This window comes from Myxine glutinosa, unplaced genomic scaffold (assembly GCF_964187855.1).
Source record: "Myxine glutinosa unplaced genomic scaffold, kmMyxGlut1.1 SCAFFOLD_2008, whole genome shotgun sequence".
Taxonomy (NCBI): domain Eukaryota; kingdom Metazoa; phylum Chordata; class Myxini; order Myxiniformes; family Myxinidae; genus Myxine; species Myxine glutinosa.
In genome coordinates, this window is record NW_027618103.1 from 50,001 (window position 1) to 70,000 (window position 20,000).

Here is a 20,000-nt window from a genome sequence, read left to right on the forward strand (position 1 = left end):
AAACCATGAAACCAAGTGGCCCAAACTTTGCATTCATACTAAGGGGACCCCAATGGAGTGTATGAATGAAATCTGGGTATTTGGGTAAAATTAATTTTAAACACACCTTTTGAAGATAATTAAGGGGGTACTTATCAATAAAAAAAAGGCTCACCAAGATGGTGTCGCACCACCTTAGTCAGCCCGCCGTCGCCTCACAGGGGTATTAAGCCACCATTTTGTTTTAGCCTGCACAAAAATGCCTCGACTTGAAACATGCCACAACGGTTTCTGTGCGATAAAGCACTCAAAATTTATTTTTTCACTTTCCTCACTCATAAATCATTGAATGCCTGATCTTCATTTCTCGGAGTCCCTGTATCATTACTTTTGTAGATGCAATAGCTTTCAAACTAGGAGCTTGGAGTGATTTTATGTATTACATGCTGAAATTTCCCACAATTGCCTCTCACGGACTAATTAAAGTATTTAATCTGTCTTCGGATTTGAGGATTGGAGCTACCCAAGGGACGGAGCTCCACTAATAAAGTGCCGAAATCTGGAGTGAAATCTGAAAATTGAAAGAAATTAGCAATTGTTATAACTAAGCATATTTACTTTAAGCAAGACCATGTATGCTCTCTCTCCTTCTCCTTCTCCATATTTACACAAAAAAAATGTGAAATTGCCAAAGGATTTAACTTAACTTTTTCTCCTGTTCGGACAATTATATTGAGTGAAGAAAAGATTAAAGAATGTGTCCAAAGTGTAACTTCATTGAGTGCAACAAAAATAATAAAGCAGCAGGCCAAGTTCAGCTGTGGGATCGCTGCAAACGCTCTTGAGGCGTGAGCAGAAGGAGTGGCCGCGATTGAGTTCTCCATGGGGAAATCCCTGGCATTAAAAAAAAAACAACCTTTAGAGGCCATTTTTCCCCGCAAGCCGGGGTTGGCCTTTTTCGGGAACCGTGGTTGTTGATGTTTTTCGGTCCCCTTTTTGAAGCAATGTTTTACGGCCGGATGCCCTTCCTGATGCCAACCCTTTTTGCCGCCTTTAACGACAAACAGGGAATTACCAGTGAACTGGTACTCAATTAGCTGACCTCGGAAGGATGACAGGCTGAGTCAACCCCCCTGGCGTTAATTCAGCTATCGACCGGGATTCGAACCCAGGATCCTAAGCCGGCACCCTAGCCGCTAGCCCAACACCAGGGCATTAACAAGGCAAAATAAATAAAATTAAAAATCAAATTAATTTATGACACATAACTGCCCAAAGCGGGGAGCAGTATTCCATAAAGCTGCGGATGAAGTCCTTGTATGTGGATAAAAGTTCAGGTGTGCCAAAGAAGGACTTTGTGCGACAGAGGATGCCCAGTCGGCAGCTGGCTTTGGAGGTCAACTTTGAAATGTGGATTACCCAAGAAAGATCATGGTAACAATGAGACTCAGGTGTTTGAATGCCTGAACTTCTTCAAGAGGATTCTTGAGAAAGTAGAAAGGAGGGTTTGCCAGATCGTCTTTTTGGAGAGAGAGAGATAGTGAGATTGTGAGATTTGTCAGGATTGAAAGGCATGTTCCAAGTGTTTGACCAGCTTGTTATTTTTTTCAAGGTCTGAAGAGAGGGAAGAGGCTGCAGCCTGCCTGTCTGAAAGATGATGTCACAGCAGAGGGTGGAGTCATCAGAAAATAAATAAATAAAGGGGATTTTCCAGTGAGTCAGAGAGATCAGGAATAGGACTTGACCCAGATCACTGCCTTGGGGCCCTCTAGCATTGACAGGGAAAGGAGATGAAAGGATTCTGTTGAGAGTCACACATAGGCTGAGAGTAGAGGAAGTTAGTATATCCATGCATGGAGTTGGCCTTGGATGCCATATGCAGAGTTTGGAGAGTAAGGTGAGATGTCAAGCTGTATCAAAAGCACGAGATATGTCCAAAGAGACGGCCGTTTGATTACTTTCTCGTTTGTAACTGTAAATGTGGAAAGTGCAGAGGTTTAAATTACTCATGGTCAGGTTTGCTTTGAAATGTGTTCACATTAAAAAACATCAGTTGAAAACTGTGCTGCCACAAATCTTAATTTGAGGGAGGATCCAAATGATAAGATTGACAATGACAGGGATGAAATACGTCTTGATAATTATCTTTTGTCGGCAATTTGTCATTGGTTGCAATAAATGACTGAGTTGGTATGAACAGGGTCATTATTTGATGTCACATGAATATTTTTGTGATGACATTGAACATTTTTAAAAGCTTTGGCAAAACTTTCAGGTATTTGTCTTGTTGTACATGACATACGTACACCAAGAAAATCATGTCTTGAATAAAGGAAATCAGTGCATTTTCTCGCAGTTTTTTTGATGTTGAAGGCTCGAAGCACGGACTATATAGTCCTCATCGAGGCCAGGCAATTTTCTTCCCCCAGGATTAGCTTGGCCAAAAACAACTGAAAATTTAAATTAAACAAGAGCGAAAGTCTACCAGCGGCATAGCCGGGATTGTAATGTATTGTTGCGGATCTCGAGCCCGTCGACGTACTGAGGGGGGATTAAGCCCTTCTCCCCCTCAAGCTTCGAGTCCACAAGGCCGCTACCCACTTTACACTCGTGGGGGCGGATTGCCGAGCAATTCCAGCCGCCAAACCCGCAGCGAGCGCGTGGAAGGGTTTCCGGTCAATTACCCGAGTACCTTCGATACACACACCGCCACGAGGACGGGGGCTGGACCTCACACGAGTCACGCTGGTCTGATACGCCCGAGCGGTTTGCGTGTCACGTAACTCGTGCCGTTAATTACTATGAACCCGATCGAGCGGTTTTATCTCGTGCAATGCGAGGCCAATGGTGAAAAGACGTAAACGGCCAAGTTGGAAACAATACAGGTTTATGACCAAATGTACAACGGTGAGAGAAAAGAGACACAGGAGAGAAACTTAACCGTTCCGTTCTTACTTACGTTCCCAGACAAGGGCCCTCTTGACTCACTCAGGGAAAGGGAGGAAGAAGAGGACGCGCTAAAAGCGCGGCCGCTTAGTGCAGTTCGCCCCGGACGGCTCGTTGGGCGTTTCCCCTTGGTGATGTTCACGGCAGGGACGTCGGCTTCAGTCGTGCACGTACGGGAATCCACACAGCGCGTCCCGAAGTCAGCGAGGCAAAAGCGCACGTGCAGGGAGTCCAGGCAGGGAGATCGTTGGAGTACACGGCCAACGAGAGAGATCGTCCTGCGAGAGCCTGAATCTCAAGAGAGTGAGGGCAAAAGAGAGACCAGAGCCAGGGAGAACGGGGGCAGCAGACAGCGGGGGCAGAACGCAGAGACCTTCGAGCTTTCTCGGGGGTCCGGGGCGGGTCTTATATCCCCCCCGGAGCCCCACGAGAATGTTCCACGGGCCTCCACTGGCCGCCAGGGGTCACGTGTCGTGATAGCAACCCCCATCAGTTACTCCCCTTAGTCCTCATTGGCCGCCGTTGCTGGCCACTCCCCTTTAGCTCCCATTGGCCGCCATAATTTGCCACTCCCCGTTAGCTCCATTGGCTGTTTGCCAGCCACTCCCTCCGGCTCCTCCCTCGGGCCTCCTCGACTTGTCCTAGGCCCAGCATATGGCATTCCAGGCCCAATGAGGCCTACCCTTACTTACCTGCCTCAACGCATACTAACACTGGGAAGGAGACTATACTTAACATTTAATAAGAAATAACTGGCTAAAGCGAGGCTACATGTTGTGGTGCAACTAACTAAAAGGGGAGTTGCCTTTATTCTCAAAACCACAACAATATTATAAACCACAAACATATGATTAGCTTTTTAAACAGTCGCCAATGCTGCTTATAACCTAAAACAAAGAAATTTGGAGGAATCCCGACATCCGTGAGGTATGTTTTACTTGCAGAACTGAGAAGATCTTCCACTACTAATCTATATACCCCACAAGGGTTGGGTTAATAACATGCTATCAAAAAACCGAGGTGAATTCCTTACTACTGCAGTTGTTAGTCCGTACACCGCTTATCATCAATTCATGAACCAAACACCGCTTCAATCCATTAACTTTGTATTCACGACATTGGTATTAACCCTTTGAGTATGGGATTTTTTTCTTGATAATCCCGGGATCCCCAGCAACCCAAACAAATTTAAAAAAAATTCTCGAACCTCGATAAATTTGATAAAACGGGATTAATTTGGCATTTTGGTACGGGAATGCAACCACGTACTGACAATCTATTTATAGGTATAGTCGATGACGTGTAGCAACATCATCTGAACACAAAACATTTTCGCGGGTTGCGGCACTGGACGTCATCCGTACTCAAAGGGTTAAAGTGTTATGGTCATATTTACAAAATTATTATTATTACTATTACGAAAACGATACCACTGAAACGATACACTACTGTATTAAGAAACCTGGGCTTAATTTGTCCGAAGCGGTCCGAAGGGTAGGCATAAAGTCTAAGGCCTATACGTACCGTTTTGTTGCAAGAGACGTAACGCCGATGCTTTCGATATTTAATGGTCATTTTAACAATCGGTTTGTTTGTTTCACACTGAATGAAAAACATAAAGGTAGAGCATGGTGATTGTGATATATGACAGGTTCGATGATATGTTCGGCCTGAACGAAATTTGAGTCAAAATGCCGGTGTGTGGAGAGTCAGCTGCCGTACCACCGTAATGACATCAGACGTAATCACATCACCCTGTCATGCGACCAGATCCTCAGCTCTGATTGGCATACATTTGAGGGGACATACATACATACATACATACAACAGATGGACAAACACTGTTCTAAGCGGCTTTGCACTATGGTCTACGCCGTATAAAATGCACCGATAATTTTCATAACCAGGTCGGTCAAAAGCTTCAATCATTCAACCTTGTAACGACCTACTTTAAAGTAGAAAAAAATATGTAATAAAACAAGCATTCTGAGTATTGCGCTGCAATACATGTCCCCTACCGGCAGTCTGTCGCCGGGAAAACTGTTGGGGAAATTACCAAGGGTTATTTACCCACAGGTTCTGAATCGTTCCCAATCGCTAATTACCTCAGGACGGGCTCACCTGTGATTCGCACTCGGGACTTCGATTTATACACCTTGCAGACAGGTCAGCAGAAGCACGAGAAAATACGTTGTTGATAAAGAACCTTTCGAGTCGCTAAATATCAGTAATTTATTATATTTTCCGGTTCACGATCAATGATCGATGTGTATATATATGTTGCTCGGTTTGGCTCCGCCCCTCACGAAAGCACATGCTGTGTCGCGCTTTTGACGTTCGTGAAACAAGGCTGAGGGCGCACGGTGAGGCTTGAGGAGAACTCTAGAATAAACAAAGTGCCATAACTTTGTCAAAAATGATCGAAACGTCGTGAAGTTCGAACTTGATCTGTAACTTATCATGAGGAAACCATGTACCAAGTTTTAAATCATTATCATTAAGAGTTTTGAAAAAAAGTCTGGAAAACTGTTCTTTGCGCGACGGACTGACAGACAGAGGGACGGCGTGCAAACCTATAGTCCCCTCCGGTGTACATCGGTAGGGGACTAATAATAATAAGAAGAAGAAGAACCACCTTTAGAGGCCATTTTTCCCTGCAGAGCAGGGGTTGGCCTTTTTCGGGCACCATGGTCCCCTTTTTGAAGCAATGTTTTATGGCCGGATGTCCTTCCTGCCACCAACCCAGTTAGTCGACTCTTGCGACACACAGGGAATTACCAGTGAACTGGTGCTCAATTTGCCGACCTCGGAAGGATGACAGGCTGAGTCAACCCCCCTGGTGTTAATTCAGCGATCGACTGGGACTCGAACCCAGGATCCGAGGATCCCGAGCCGGCACCCTAACCACTAAGCCAACACCAGGCTATAAGGGGGGGGGGGGGGGGGGGCTAATAAGAGAAGCATAAATCAATAAGTTATCAGAGGTCTGTTCTCAGGGCCGGCAGGATAGCTTTGACCTTGGATGTATATACATACACTCATATTTTGAGTTGTTTATCCTTTTTGGTTTGAATCTCGACCTAGCTGTAAACTCTCACCCCAGTGCTTCCTTGCAAGGCCATCACCCGGACGTTAAACAGCACTAGTCGTTTGTGGCTGTTAAAGATCCCATACTGTCCTTTGTGAAGATTAGGAGGATTATCGCTGCCACTCTGATCAAATTATAAATGCCTGCCACCTTCACAAGAAGGTTTGTGAAAGACGTGGGGCCCCCTCACTCCTCAACAAAAAAGAAAAAAAAAGAAAAGAAAAAAGAAGAAGAAGCCGTTTCCTGGTCAATCACAAGAAAGTGGGAATAATGTGGGTCATTGAGTTACTGATCATTGCACATCTCTCCTACTGTTAAGATGTGCCATTACCCAAGATAATTCTCTTCTGTTCATCTTCTTTTAGCGAGGTGTGATGGGGAGAAACCCATTCTGCATGCAGGTGTGGGAAAGGACAATCTCGATTTGTAGTTGTTGGTAGGGATGGAATGTAGTTATAAATGTAGGGTGTTATGAGAAGAGGCATTCCTAGTCTGTGGGAAGAGACAACCTCATCTCGAGGTACTTATAGGAGCAGCAATCCCTTTATGCAGACAAATGTGGGATTGGATGGACACAATACTGGTCCATGGGAACTGCAAGAAAGAAACAAACAATCCCTTTCCACAGGAAAGTAGTCATTTGTCTTTACTCATCAGTGATGCCGATGATAAGCCACACCATTATGTCATGCTTCACATTAATTAATCAGTCCTGGAAGATTTTCTTGAACAACGTGATTAAAGACCATTGCAAACTATTAATGGAGCAGAGAAGCATTTCATCCAAAGTCGGGTAGTCTAGTAGGAAGACTAGGTCCCCCTGCACCCCCCGGAGATATACTTCTAATCAGTGTTTCTAGATTGGAAAAAATGTGTAGAAAATGACTAGCTATGGCCCCAAGCTGAAAAAATGTCCCACATACCATTTTGATGCAAATTACTGCTGCCATTATCAAAAAAACGATTTTTGACATATCTCAGCCAATATTGCAGATAATTGAAAAATGAAGGTGTCTAGACCCATGTTTTGAAGGGCATAGATCATGATAGAACTATTCATAACATGATTACATGTGTCTATGGTATACTAGTATGCTAATTAGTGCTTTATTTACAAAATAATCACAGTTTTACGAAATAATAGACTCATATTAAGGTCCGTCTACACAGACGTTAACACAAAGTTTTATTTTTCTAAATATTACAACTGTCAAAATAGTCCTAGCACTCAATGTGACCACTCTTCTCTTGCTTGTTTTAGATAAACATCATTAGCATTAGTGATTCTACACTGAGTCAGTCATCATCATTTTCATCGAAATCGTCAGAGTCAAACTCTTCTTCTCCTTCCTCTTCCTCCTCCTCTTCGTGCTCTCCTGTGTTCAGAAGATCCACCAGTGAGGTTGGTAGGATGGGACCACTGGACCACATTGGTTTCAACAGTCCTTCATCAGTCCTTATCCATCCTTGCTCCTCATAAGGTTTTGGCTTTTCGATGATAGGTTGATCGGCTCTTTTGTACAATGCTACGCGGTGGTTCACACGCTGGATGTGCGGCTTCAGGGCAGACTGGCATGGAGGAAGGCGAGCCAGATCAACCTTGGACTTGGATGTGAGGGTCTTGTCCTCTCCCACCATTTTTCGTAGCAGCTTGGCACGGACAATGTCCACTGATGACTCGCGACTCTGGCCGTACATCACACAGGTGAATTTTTCTAACTGCCTCTCCACCTCAGGGTTGGCATCCCAGTTGTCACCCAGTTCACCGAATGCCCTGTGAAACCTGGGATTCTTCTCCAGCTTTTTCAAGGGCCCGACTTTTCCCTTCCCTTTGAAGGCACTGGTGCAGTCTTCTCCGCTGAACACATAGTACCCCAGGAGAGTGGCACAGTAGTCCTCTCCCAGGGATTCTGCCAGCTCAGAGACGTTGACAAGTTGGCGATGCTTCCCTGACCCTGTATCCAGGTACACCGTCAGCTTGATGTTGTGGGCATGGTGGAGCAGGATCAGGAGGTGTGCAACGAGTAAAGTGCAAGGGTGGGAGAGTTTTTGGTGTGTCGACCTTCAGGCTACGCTGTTGTGACCTATTGATGGTAGGTAGCATTCGGTCCTTGCTGCTCTCGAACCCGGGCTTGACCTCCTGCACCATGATTCCTCCAGCACTGTTTACAATGTTGCTGCCGTGCACACTGGTAGTGGTTTTATTCAAGTTGTCCCACTCACAGTGGAATACAAGGTTGCCCTCTCCTGTCACAATTTGTGGTGTACGATAAGTTGAGACTTCATCCAGGACCTTGGCGAGAGCAGTTTCCAACTCCAAGGCGAAATCGTAGCTCTCAGAGTGTCCAAGCCTGTGTAGTATTGTGGTGAGCTGTTTGCTTCGGAACAGGTGCCTTACAGTCACACAGAGGAGAATGTGCTTTGGTAACTTCCATTTTCCATCTGACACTGCACGGCACAGATCTTGTCCAATGGAGAAGACCAGACGCTTCACCTTTTCTGTCTCGATGCCCTCCTTGCCAGTCATTAGCACGCTGAGAAAGCGGACAAGGTCTGGAGGTAGGATGTCTTCAGGATTGAGCTCCATGTCTTCAGCTGTTGGTGGCCATGGTTGGTCTTTACACTCTCTGAAAGCCTGTAGAATACCCTGGCGAAGTTGGAGGGCAACATTTTGGTTCTTGTTTGTGCTTCCGAGTGTGAATGCTCGTGCGAGAGCATTGGAAACTGTTATGTTTGAGCTGTGCACAAGCCAGAAAGAAATGACATCACATTTGTCATGATCAACCTTCGTGAAGTGGATATGCTCCTTGATTGGGTCATTCTGTAGGCGTTTCAGTAGTTTCTCTGACCGATAATTTGAGTTCTCATATCCATTCAGTTTCAGTTCCTCGACATAGAGCAAGCGCAAGGAAGAAAGCTGTAGAACTTTATTCTGCTGGATGACCTGGGTTTGAATGTGTTCCAGTACTGAGTTGAATGCCTTTTCATGGGCGGCTGACATGCAAGCCTGCTCCTTTGGTGCTTCGGCTCTGTGAATCGCACGCTCATAGTTGTAGAATGCTGTGCGGAAAGCTTTAAAACATGACGGATGGTGTTTGGCCTCACATGCAAAGAGGTCTTTGTTTTTCACCTTTCGATGGAGTCGATAGAGACCCATTTTCTCAGCCCGTGTTTCGATTTGCTCCCATGCATTTTCTTTGTTTTTAAAGGATGGGAAGGTTGTAGGCCTCTCAGTATTGCGATGAGCATCTTTGGTCTCAACTTTCTCACAAAATATACACTCTGGCGGGAAGATGGGTTCAGCAGAACCTCCTGGTTTACGAGGAGAGTGATGCCATGATGAGGTTGATGGCCCTGGTTCTGTATCATCTCCCAGACGATGAAAGTGGCGGACAAAGTGCTTATAACACTTGCTGTGATATCCTACTCTTTCTAGGTCATCAGGAAGAGTTGCCGGGATCTGATCACATACTGATTGCATACGACATGGGGAGTCATGCGGTTGGTTGAGACGTCTATCCCGGATCTTTTGAAGCAGTTGCAGTTTTTCTGAAGCAGATCCTTTAATTTTACGGAGGGGCGTGAAATCCCCATGATCAGACATGGATGGTACATGAAGGATGCATGTAGGAGGAGAGCTTTGGGCTGCAGGTTCTACACTCCGTTTTCTTTTGGGCATGCTTGCTGTCGATGTCTACCATCACTGTTAAATGACAAATAAGAAATCACGAATGATGTTAAAAGTGCCTGTGAAAGGAGGCTCTGAGGTTTCAGTGAGGTAACAGAGGTTCTGAGTCATGTTCTACACTAGGGTACTTTTTAGCTGACTAAACCATGTTTAGTGGCATCAAAAGTGCTAATAGCTAAAACATCTAAATTCTTCCACACTAACGTTAGCTATCTAGGCCAATGAAACATTGTGCTAAGTTACTGTAGCTAGCTCAGCTGTCGTGCCTCTTTATGGTTCAATTCATATACAGAAGTCAACAGATATGTCTCATGTTTGGCATTAACAAAAGTTTAAGTTACACCGACATTAGGAACATACTGTACATAGATGAGGCTAGCTTTAACGTTAGCTAACATGGTGCTAGCTGGCTCAGCTGTTATTCTGCCTGTTTATGATTTCATGCAGAAACTGAAGTCAAGAGTGTGAGTAACATTATAGTTAGCATCTTACCTGGCTAGATTGGAGGATGAATACCAAGAACAACACACAGATGGAATGGAAGACTGAACTTTCAACTGAGGTATTCAATAACATCAACGTTACCAATTGATACGAGCGCGCGACATTACCAATTGATACGAGCGCGCGAGCGCGCATGTTACATGGATGGAAATGTAAAATGGCAGCTATAGCAGCACTAATTTGGATCTCTAGTCTGTCATTTCTGCACTGTGATTGGATAACATAAAAAAATATGTTTGGGAGTTAACAGCAGGAGTTGGTAGATTTTACGTGGGCTGGGTGAGAAACCTTTAAATAAGCAAGTGAAAATCTCTCGCAATACAAAGTCAATGGTGGGAAGAAAAGTTGAGTGGTACCAATGTTACTGCCAATGTCCCGCCCCTATGCAAGACTCAGGAGCATCTTGTTGACATTTAACCTTGAAAATACCTGGGTTTAGACCCCTTATGTACCATGTTAAGTTATCTGCAGTATTAACGTATCCTTATCATTTGTAAAACTGATTATTTTGTAATTACAGCATTAATATGCATACTAGTATACCATAGACACATGTAATCATGTTATGAATAGTTCTATCATGATCTATGCCCTTCAAAACATGGGTCTAGACACCTTCATTTTTCAATTATCTGCAATATTGGCTGAGATATGTCAAAAATCGTTTTTTTGATAATGGCAGCAGTAATTTGCATAAAAATGGTATGTGGGACATTTTTTCAGCTTGGGGCCATAGCTAGTCATTTTCTACACATTTTTTCCAATCTAGAAACACTGATTAGAAGTATATCTCCGGGGGGTGCAGGGGGACCTAGTCTTCCTACTAGACTAGGGGGGTCATTGCATTCATGCAACATGATGTTTATGAAAAACATAGGGGCAATACCCCTGGCACTCATCTGGTAGAATAAACAGTATACTGCACCAACTAAAGGTATTTTAAACCAAATTTCAATGGTTGCTAGAAGACAGGGCAGGATGTAGATTGGAGAATCATACTAACATAATCATAAAACTTTAAACAAACAAAGAAAAAAAAAACCTATTTTAGGGGGCAACCCCCCCTCACTCAACCCCATATACCTCCTAAGACCCCAATTTTTATAATCCCTTGAGCAAACATTGGTCCATCATGGGTGATTAAGGTTGTGGTGAAGTTTCGTCGACATTGTGTGTGTAGTTTCAGAAAAGAAAGCAAATACCTATTTTGGGGTATCAAACCTGGACCCACTTTGACCCCTCGTAATCCCCCATAGACTTTGATTTTCTTAGTGCCGTGAACAAACTTCGGTACATCACAGGTGATGAAGGTTGTGGTCAAGTTTCATCGAAATAGTGTGCGTAGTTTCAGAGGGAAAAGCAAATTCCTATTTTGGGGGGTCAAACCTGGATCCACTTTAACCCCGGTAAACCACCTCACACCCCGATATTTTTAATGCCATGAACAAACTTTAGTCACAACACAACAAACATAATTTGTGCCAAATTTGGTCGCAATCCCATCAGTGGTTTTGTAGAAGAAGTTTCAAGTGTTTATGGACGGAGGGACTGACGGACAGACTGACTGACGGACAGACTAACTGACGGACGGACAACGCCATCGAATAAGCTCCCCTGAACTTCGTTCCAGGTGAGCTAAGAATTATTGCAATAATGGACAAATCAATGTCACATGCCAGAAAATATGGGGGTAGCTTATAAAACCTGTCATCAACGTGTGCACACACCTATGGGCACCTGCTCCTTTTTGCTGAGAACCACAAACGCTGAGGTCGAGTCAATCCATGAAACTTGAATGCCACCTGGTTGCATAAAGAAAGGAAGAAAAACAAAAGCAAACCAAAACGGTAATTACACGCGTTCTCAATTACCAAATAAAATGATGAAATCTTACAGCTCTGCTCATTATTAAGCAAGCCATGTACAGGCCAAGAGCAATGGCTTGGCCGTGGAGACAGGGGAGCACACATGAGATTTGCAACAGTCGGAGTGGGGGAGTGAGAAATGAAGCAAAACAGAAAAGGATTACAAATGAGCAGAGCTGCTTACCAAATGCACTGAACAGCTGGTGCAAGTCGCTTGTTTTCCACTCTTTGGGAAATGTCACCTGCAGCACGTTGTCTCTTTTTGGCTTTGCTACATGCCGAGGAGGATGTAGGTCACAATGGGGCACGGGGAGAAAAATAAAGGAGGAGAAAGGGAAGGAGGAAGGTATTTATACCGTCGTGCATGGCTATGCATGGTGATAATAGAGAAAATAAGTTAATATCAATTGTTTCCAGTAAATGCAATAGACAGAGACTCACGGTCTGGACCAGTGAGATTCAGGTACGGAATGTCAATTATCCTCATTAAAAAGAGCCTGGGGAGGAGGCAAAGGGGTGGGTGAATTAATGGTATTGCATCACCTCGTTGAAATATAATTGTGAAATAAATTAAACGTTTAGATGTGGTCTGAAGGAGAAAATGAGAAGAAATTGAACGCAAAGCTGTAGTATTGATAGGAAAGCAAAAGTTCAGTTTAATGAAGAGGAGCAGCTGGCTCACTTGTTGACAAATGGCTCAATAAGGGCTGACTGGGCTGTAACGTGCTGTTTTGCTGGATGCATAAAGGTCCCTACACAGCGAAAAGGAAGAAATGTTGATTAAACACATTGTATGAGTTTATTTTGTGCAAGCAATCTGTACTTTGATCAGAGTATAAACAAAAACAGGTTATCCAGCTCGTTACTGCAATGAACACTGAATGGATCAATATTAGCAAAGCAAAGAAGCAAAGAGGCAGATGGACGTCGTGCGCAAAAACAACAAACTTTGTTAGTTCCATCCCACGTACAGATGTGCCTACATAGAAAGGAAGGAGACCTTATGGAGATATAAAAAACCATCCCTGGGAATATTACTATCATCAAACTGCAGTTGGAAGCTGTCTGGGAATCGGTGGTTATCCTGAAAATATCTTGGAAGCAAACTTTGAGAACAAGAAAACTTCAAAGCTTGGTCCATGAATCATGATCCCTTACTGAAATGGAGGTGGATACTTCGAGACCTGGGAGGATTCTATTCCACCTTCTGAAACCTGCATATGGAGATAACAACCAACAAAACACACACAAACACACACACACACACTATATAGAAAGTCAACACCCCCTTTCAAAATTTTCACCTTTTGTTGCCTTTCGCCTGGAATTAAAATGCATTAAATCAGACTTTTCCCACCTTTATTTACACATCGTAACCCAGAACTTCCAAGTGAAAAACAAATTCTACAGATTTCAGAAAATTAATTTAAAATACAAAACTAGACAATCTTGGTTGGATAAGTGTCCACCACCTTAAAATAGCAATTGTAAATTAGCTCAGGTGTAACCAATCACTTTCAAAATCACACAAGTTAATTGACCTCCACCTGTGTTAAATTGTCATTGTCATGATTCTAATTATTTCAAAATAAAATCAGCTGTTCTTGTAGGTTTCCTCTGCTGGGTGGTGCATTTCACAGCAAAGACTCAACCATGAGCACCAATGAACTTTAAAAAGACCTCCGGGATAAAGTTTTGGAAAGGCACAGATCAGGTGATGGGTATAAAAAAATATTTCAAAGGCCTTGAATATCCCTTGGAGCACAGTCAAGACAATCATTAAGAAGTAAAAGAGTATGGTAAAGTGGAAGGAATATGGTACCGCCAAGACCCTGCCCAAATCAGGCCGTCCCTCCAAACTGGATGACCAAGCAAGGAGGAGACTGATCAGAGAGGCCACCAAGAGGCCAATGGCAACTTTGAAAGGGCTACAGGCCTTTATGGCAAAGACTGGTCACTGTGTGCATGTGACAACAATATCCCAAGCACTCCACAAGTCTGGTCTGTACAGTAGGGTGGCTAGAAGGAAGCTGTTAGGCAGAAAAAAGCCATCTCGAGTCCTGTTTGAGGTATGCAAAAACCCCTTTGGAGATTCTAAAGCCATGTGGCAAATAGTTTTGTGGTCTGATGCAACCAAGATGGAACTTTTTGCCCTAAATGCAAAATGTTTGGCACAAACATTTTTGGCATATGTTTGGCACAAACCCAACACAGCATATCACCAAAAGAACACCATCCCTACTGTGAAGCATGGTGGTGTCAGCATCATGTTATGGGGATGTTTCTCATCAGCAGGGATTGAGGCACTTGTCAAGATAGAAGGAAAAATCCGAGAGGAAAACCTGCTGCCCTCTACAAGAAAGCTGAAATTGGGACGGAAGTTCACCTTTCATCATGACAACGACCCAAAGCACAAAGCCAAAGCTACACCAGAGTGGCTAAGGAACAAAAAGATAAATGTCCTTGAGTGGCCCAGTCAGAGCCCTGACCAAAATCCAATTGAAAATATGTGGCATCGCTTGAAGATTGCTGTCCATCAACGCTCCCCACGCATCTTGAATGAGCTTGAACAGTTTTGTACAGAAGAATGGGTAAATACTGCCCAATCAAGGTGTGCAAAGTTGGTAGAGACTCACAGGTGTAATTGCTGTCAAAGGTGCTTCCACCAAGTATTAACTCAGAGGGGTGGATACTCATCCAACAAAGATATTGTAGTTTTGTATTTTCAATTAATTTTCTGAAACTTGTGGAGTTTGTTTTTTTACTTGGAAGTTGTGGGTTACGATATGTAAATAAAGGTGGAAAAGTTTGATTTAATGCATTTAATTCCAGGCTACAAAGCAACAAAAGGTGAAGTTTTAAAAAGGGGGTGTCGACTTTCTATAGACACTGTTTACACACATGCATGATGGTTGATTACATCGAGACTTGGGAGGGTTGAATCAGTTGATTCCACCTTCTGAATCCCGCATTTGGAGATAACAACCAAAGACACACACCATCTATATTATCATCAACACCATCATCATCTGTTTTCGCCGGTCAAGAGGTTGGCTATTATGGGATGTCATTCCAATAGAACTTCAATAGCTATAATGAGCTTCAATTTTGACTTCCTCGTTCATTTTATCATCTTGCCTGCCCGTTTTCTTATCTGCCTTCCTCTTGCTCTTCTTCTATTAGTCTTACCAGTCGGTATTGTGTGGACCAGATGCCTGCCCAATAATCGCAGTATTTACCATACATTGTGTTTCACAATTCTGAATCGAATTGGTATCATCTTTCTATCGCTTTGCGATTCATTCATGTCGTTCAAAGTTGATATGGTCATCTCAATTGTTCTCAACATTTGCATTCTCTCCCAGCATCAGCACCAATATGCCCTAAGTACACAAAAGATCTAACCTGTTCTAACTGTTTACCATTAATCTTTAAATTTAATTGTAAGATTTTTATTCTTTACTAATAGACATCGCTAAAGTTTTATTTTTCCAGGAGCTAGGCTCATGTAAGGGCAAGGAAGAAAGCTGACTGGGACAAACATCAAGAGAAAGAACAACCAGGAAATGAGGATAATGAGGAGTGGAGAGGGGAGGAAACACTGAAATTAGAAAGTAAGATAGTTGTTCGGAAAGGTTAATGAGGGTAACAACAATCATGAGTCAGGACTGGGGATGACATGAGGTGGTAGTGTACTGCTTTCTTGAAGTCCTGGAGGGAAGAGGAGTGTGACAGAAAAGTCTCTGGAAGGTAGTTCCATCCTCACAGGTGGGAGAAGTAAGGTAGAAAAGATTTAAGGTGTGCAACAGGCCTGCATTTTGGAAATTTAGCCAGAAAAGGGTTATTGGAAGAACAATTTAGCCGCAACAGAGGGGCTATTTACACATCATAACCCATCTTGGCAGGGCTGAGGAGGGTAAGTCGACAGAGAGTCCAGTCTGTTCCAAATCAACAGTTAAAAGGATTTCGAGCCGATAGCTGTTACGACATTGGCAAGATCGATGGAGACAGCATTTATTATACTTTTAATGAAGGACACTGTCTCAAGCCCCAGTCCCCATCACGGATGGGGCTCAGCGGTTTACCCGAGCGTGACGGCTAAGGGCAAGATACACGCTGGCCCGTCCAGTGTAGCGCGCGTGCGGCCCCGGACACCGAAGGGCATTGAACGTTCATTAAACATTAAACGTTCATTAAAGGATTACGAAACGAAAAACATTACGAAATTACATTCACACCGTCACGTCAAACACTACCGTGAACACATACATCGTCACAATGAGAACATCGTCATAATGGACGTTATGCAAACATGAATGTTATGCGGGAGTCCAAACCTGAGAATACTGAAGACCAAAGCTGAAATTGGGAAAACTAAATAGCCTATTTTATTCCTGGAGATCCCAGAATTACCCACACAAAAGATCGTTTCGATCGGTTGAGCCGTTTTTGCGGTACCTTCGAACAGACGGACAGACATTTGGTGAATTATAGTAAGATGGCTCCTAACCATACAAATGAGCAGTCAACTACTGACTCACCGCACAGACGTCAATGTTCCCTCTTAAGGTGAGAACCTATTGTTTAACCATGATTGCAATTGACAACAGACATGAATGTTTACTAGGCCTAACTATGTTTTTGTGTGGAGCTTATATAGAATGTGCAGATGTTGAATTTGTGGAAGCTTTCAACGATCAGGAAATGTTGGAAACTTGCACTGAAAATGACGTACAAAGTGACCGTTAACCGTTTTGATAGCAGATTCTCAGTGTATACATGATGGATGATGCTCACGCTTCACGTCCATGTTTTTTAGTTTGTGCTAGTAAGACAATGGCGTCGTACACAAATATAAACGCAGGTGGTGAAAACATTCGGAAAGGCAGTCACATGTTCATAACTTAAGATGAGTTTCCTTTCTAGGAGAACATCATTTTAATCGAAACTTCATTGGCCTTTTGCACGAGGTTTATTGCAGATAAATTGCTTGCAGAAACAACCAAAATATTACGTCAATGAAAATCTTATGTTTCTGCTGCAAAGTTGAATTATTTTTAGCGTGACACCATTTTGAATGCCAGTCCACATTGTAGCACGTACCAAGGTAGTTCGCCATCGTGATGAAGGAGAGGCCCGTGATGTAAGCATCGTAACCAGCTTCGTGAAGTTGCTCTGTTGCCGTGTTGTACGCTGGGAAGTTTTCAGGGCTCTCTGCACATGCATAAAATATTAATTGCATTGCAACTTGGCAACAATGCTCATTAAAAGCAAGGTTTTGGTCTTAAAGCATCGAAGGGCTCTTCACATCCTACATTAAAAGATCAGCCATGCAGTGTGCAAATTATGTGAAGTTTTGTAAGGTCAATGCTCTGCATACATTTGTGGTCTCGTTAGCCTGTTCGGGAGACATCATAGTCAAGAACATGAACCATTCCAGCTACTGCCTTGCATAACTCAAACGACAAAGGAATCTAACGAGAATCCGAATACGCAGCTACAGTGGAAGAAAAGTGAAAGTTTATTCCTTCATGATGTTATATTTAGATAGTTTCATCAGAGATTATATTTTTGCTGCCAGGCGAACATGGATTAAGTTTTTGACGAGTGTTATTCAAAACAAAGCATTCTGCCAAACATTACGAGTGAACATTCTTTCAGTTGCACTTGCAAAGACAATTACACCTTTTCTTATCAATGACAACCAGAGAGAGGAATGTATTGACAATGAAGCAGGCTGTTAAAGTCTCCAAGGGAAACGTTAGCTTCTCCTGGCTTCCCACAGCGGTACTTTGATCAACTTTCTATTGACACAATCCATTGTTCTACCTGGCTGTCGACGCAGAACGACATTAGCCTTCATGATTAAAGACTAGTTTTCCAATCTGTTAAAGTCTCCAACAGCAAGTGCCATGTACACAAACCCCCAAAGACATTTCACTCAAGCTTCCACCTCTCCAGTTAATCTGATAGCTTCAGAAAGTACAAGGAAGTTTCGTGTGGAAAGTTATAATGAGAATAATAATTATTTTATACACGGAATACCAAAGACCACTATTGCCTGAAACTGGCTATTGCCATTATGTGCTTGTTACAACGTGGAAACCCTCCTACAGTGGCAAAAATCTACATGGTAAGGTCACATATGACATCACATATATAGACAGATCCTCATGGCAATCTGCTGAAACACAAAAAGCACCCACAAGAGTATAGGACCAAGCACAAGCGTACCTCTCTGTTTGGTAACACTCGACTCTCCAATTAAAGGAATTAAAATTATCATGAAATTGTCAACATTCAGAATCTCTGTGTGTCTGTGTGTCTGTGTGTCTGTGTCTGTCTCTCTCTCTCTCTCTCTCTCTCTCTCTCTCTCTCTCTCTCTCTCTCTCTCTCTCTCTCTCTCTCTCTCTCTCTCTCTCTCTCTCTCTCTCTCTACATTTGAGGTGAGACTGGCGCTTTTTCAACTCGGGTCACACCCTCACGCCCAACAACTAAAATGTCATGTTTTAATTTTTTTTAAGAATGAAATTTCTTTTTAACAAGGTCATTAGACAGGTCCCTTGTCTAAACAGCTGAGTTACCAACCAATGAAAAACGCTGTTACTTTCAAGGTTGTTGTTTGTTGGGCCACTGAATCTGCTAAACCAGACAAGAACCTTACTCTGACATAACAAGCGGTGTAACTTGGTGTACCGAAGTATATCCAAGACAACACCACTTTCTCCCGGCACTTCATGCAGGAATTTGTAATTTGTTCAAGGAGTCGGCGATAACTTCCCGACTCTTCAAGAAAGATACCGTGGGACCTTTGACGTAGACGGATCTTCAACATCCATCCAACGGATGGCAAACACATTCATACCTCGCCCTGCCTGCTAAAAACTAGGATGGCAGTTTATACCTGGATGGGGATTCAAACCCATTCTAGACATCCCAGGAGGTGACTGTGCACAGTTTCCTGTTATAGGTGATGCAGCCATCCATTTATGTAATATATACAGAAATTACTTTCAAGGAGCTTAGAGTGGGCCAGATATATTATACAAAGAAGAAAGTTTGTTTGTGTATTTGTTAGTTTATCGCTTTATGTATGCGAACCCTGCAGGAACCAGTGCAACCAAACGTTGCATGACCTCCTCTTTCATCCAGAGGAAGATCGAGGGTGATGTTTGGATAGAAAAAAAATTGGAAAAATAAAAAATGAAAAACAGATAATTGGTCTTCAGGCCTCAATTGGGTCTTCTGCGAATACACTGCCTAATTTTTTTTTTCTTGTGAGCGATGGAGTAATATGTTTATTGAAGTTGTAGTGATTTGTAGTCAACAACACAAATTTAATTATTATAGCATTTACATGTGCACCTGTTATTATAAAGATTGCTTTACACAGGTTTATTAAAACACCTCCATGTTCAGGCCTCAAGTGAGTATGTTAAATACACACTGCTATGATCGAGTAATATGTATTGTGAAGATCATACAGTGCATTCAGAAAGTATTCAGACCCCTTCACTTTTTTCACATTTTGATATGTTGCAGCCTTACGCTGAAATCGTTTAAATTCATTTTTTCCCGCATCAATCTACACTCAATACCCCATAATGACAAAGAGAAAACATGATTTTAGAATTTTTTGCAAATTTATTACAAAGAAAAAACTGAAATATCACATTTACATAAGTATTCAGACCCTTTGCTATGACACTTTAAATTTAGCTCAGGTGCCTCCCATTTCTCTTGATCATCTTTGAGATGTCTCTACACCTTGAATGGAGTCCACCTGTGGTAAATTCAATTGATTGGACATGATTTGGAAAGGCACACACCTGTCGATATAAGGTCTCACAGCTGACAATGCATATCAGAGCAAAAACCAAGCCATGAGGTCAAAGGAACTGCCTGCAGAGCTCAGAGACAGGATTGTGTC

At 42.9% G+C, this 20,000-nt stretch overlaps 1 protein-coding gene across 1 annotated transcript in view; it reads right to left on the minus strand.

Moving 5' to 3' along the window:
- LOC137423862 (poly(A)-specific ribonuclease PARN) overlaps positions 1–17,284 on the minus strand; it is a gene marked incomplete at its 5' end in the record, with an annotated part of 47,002 nt that extends 29,718 nt beyond the window's left edge. Inside the window, 5 exons of the mRNA XM_078769299.1 lie at positions 11,933–12,007; positions 12,255–12,341; positions 12,512–12,567; positions 12,753–12,822; positions 17,174–17,284. Of these exons, the coding sequence (XP_078625425.1) occupies positions 11,933–12,007; positions 12,255–12,341; positions 12,512–12,567; positions 12,753–12,822; positions 17,174–17,284 (399 nt within the window). The remainder of the gene's footprint in view (positions 1–11,932; positions 12,008–12,254; positions 12,342–12,511; positions 12,568–12,752; positions 12,823–17,173) is intronic.
- Between the last annotated feature and the right edge of the window lie 2,716 nt (positions 17,285–20,000).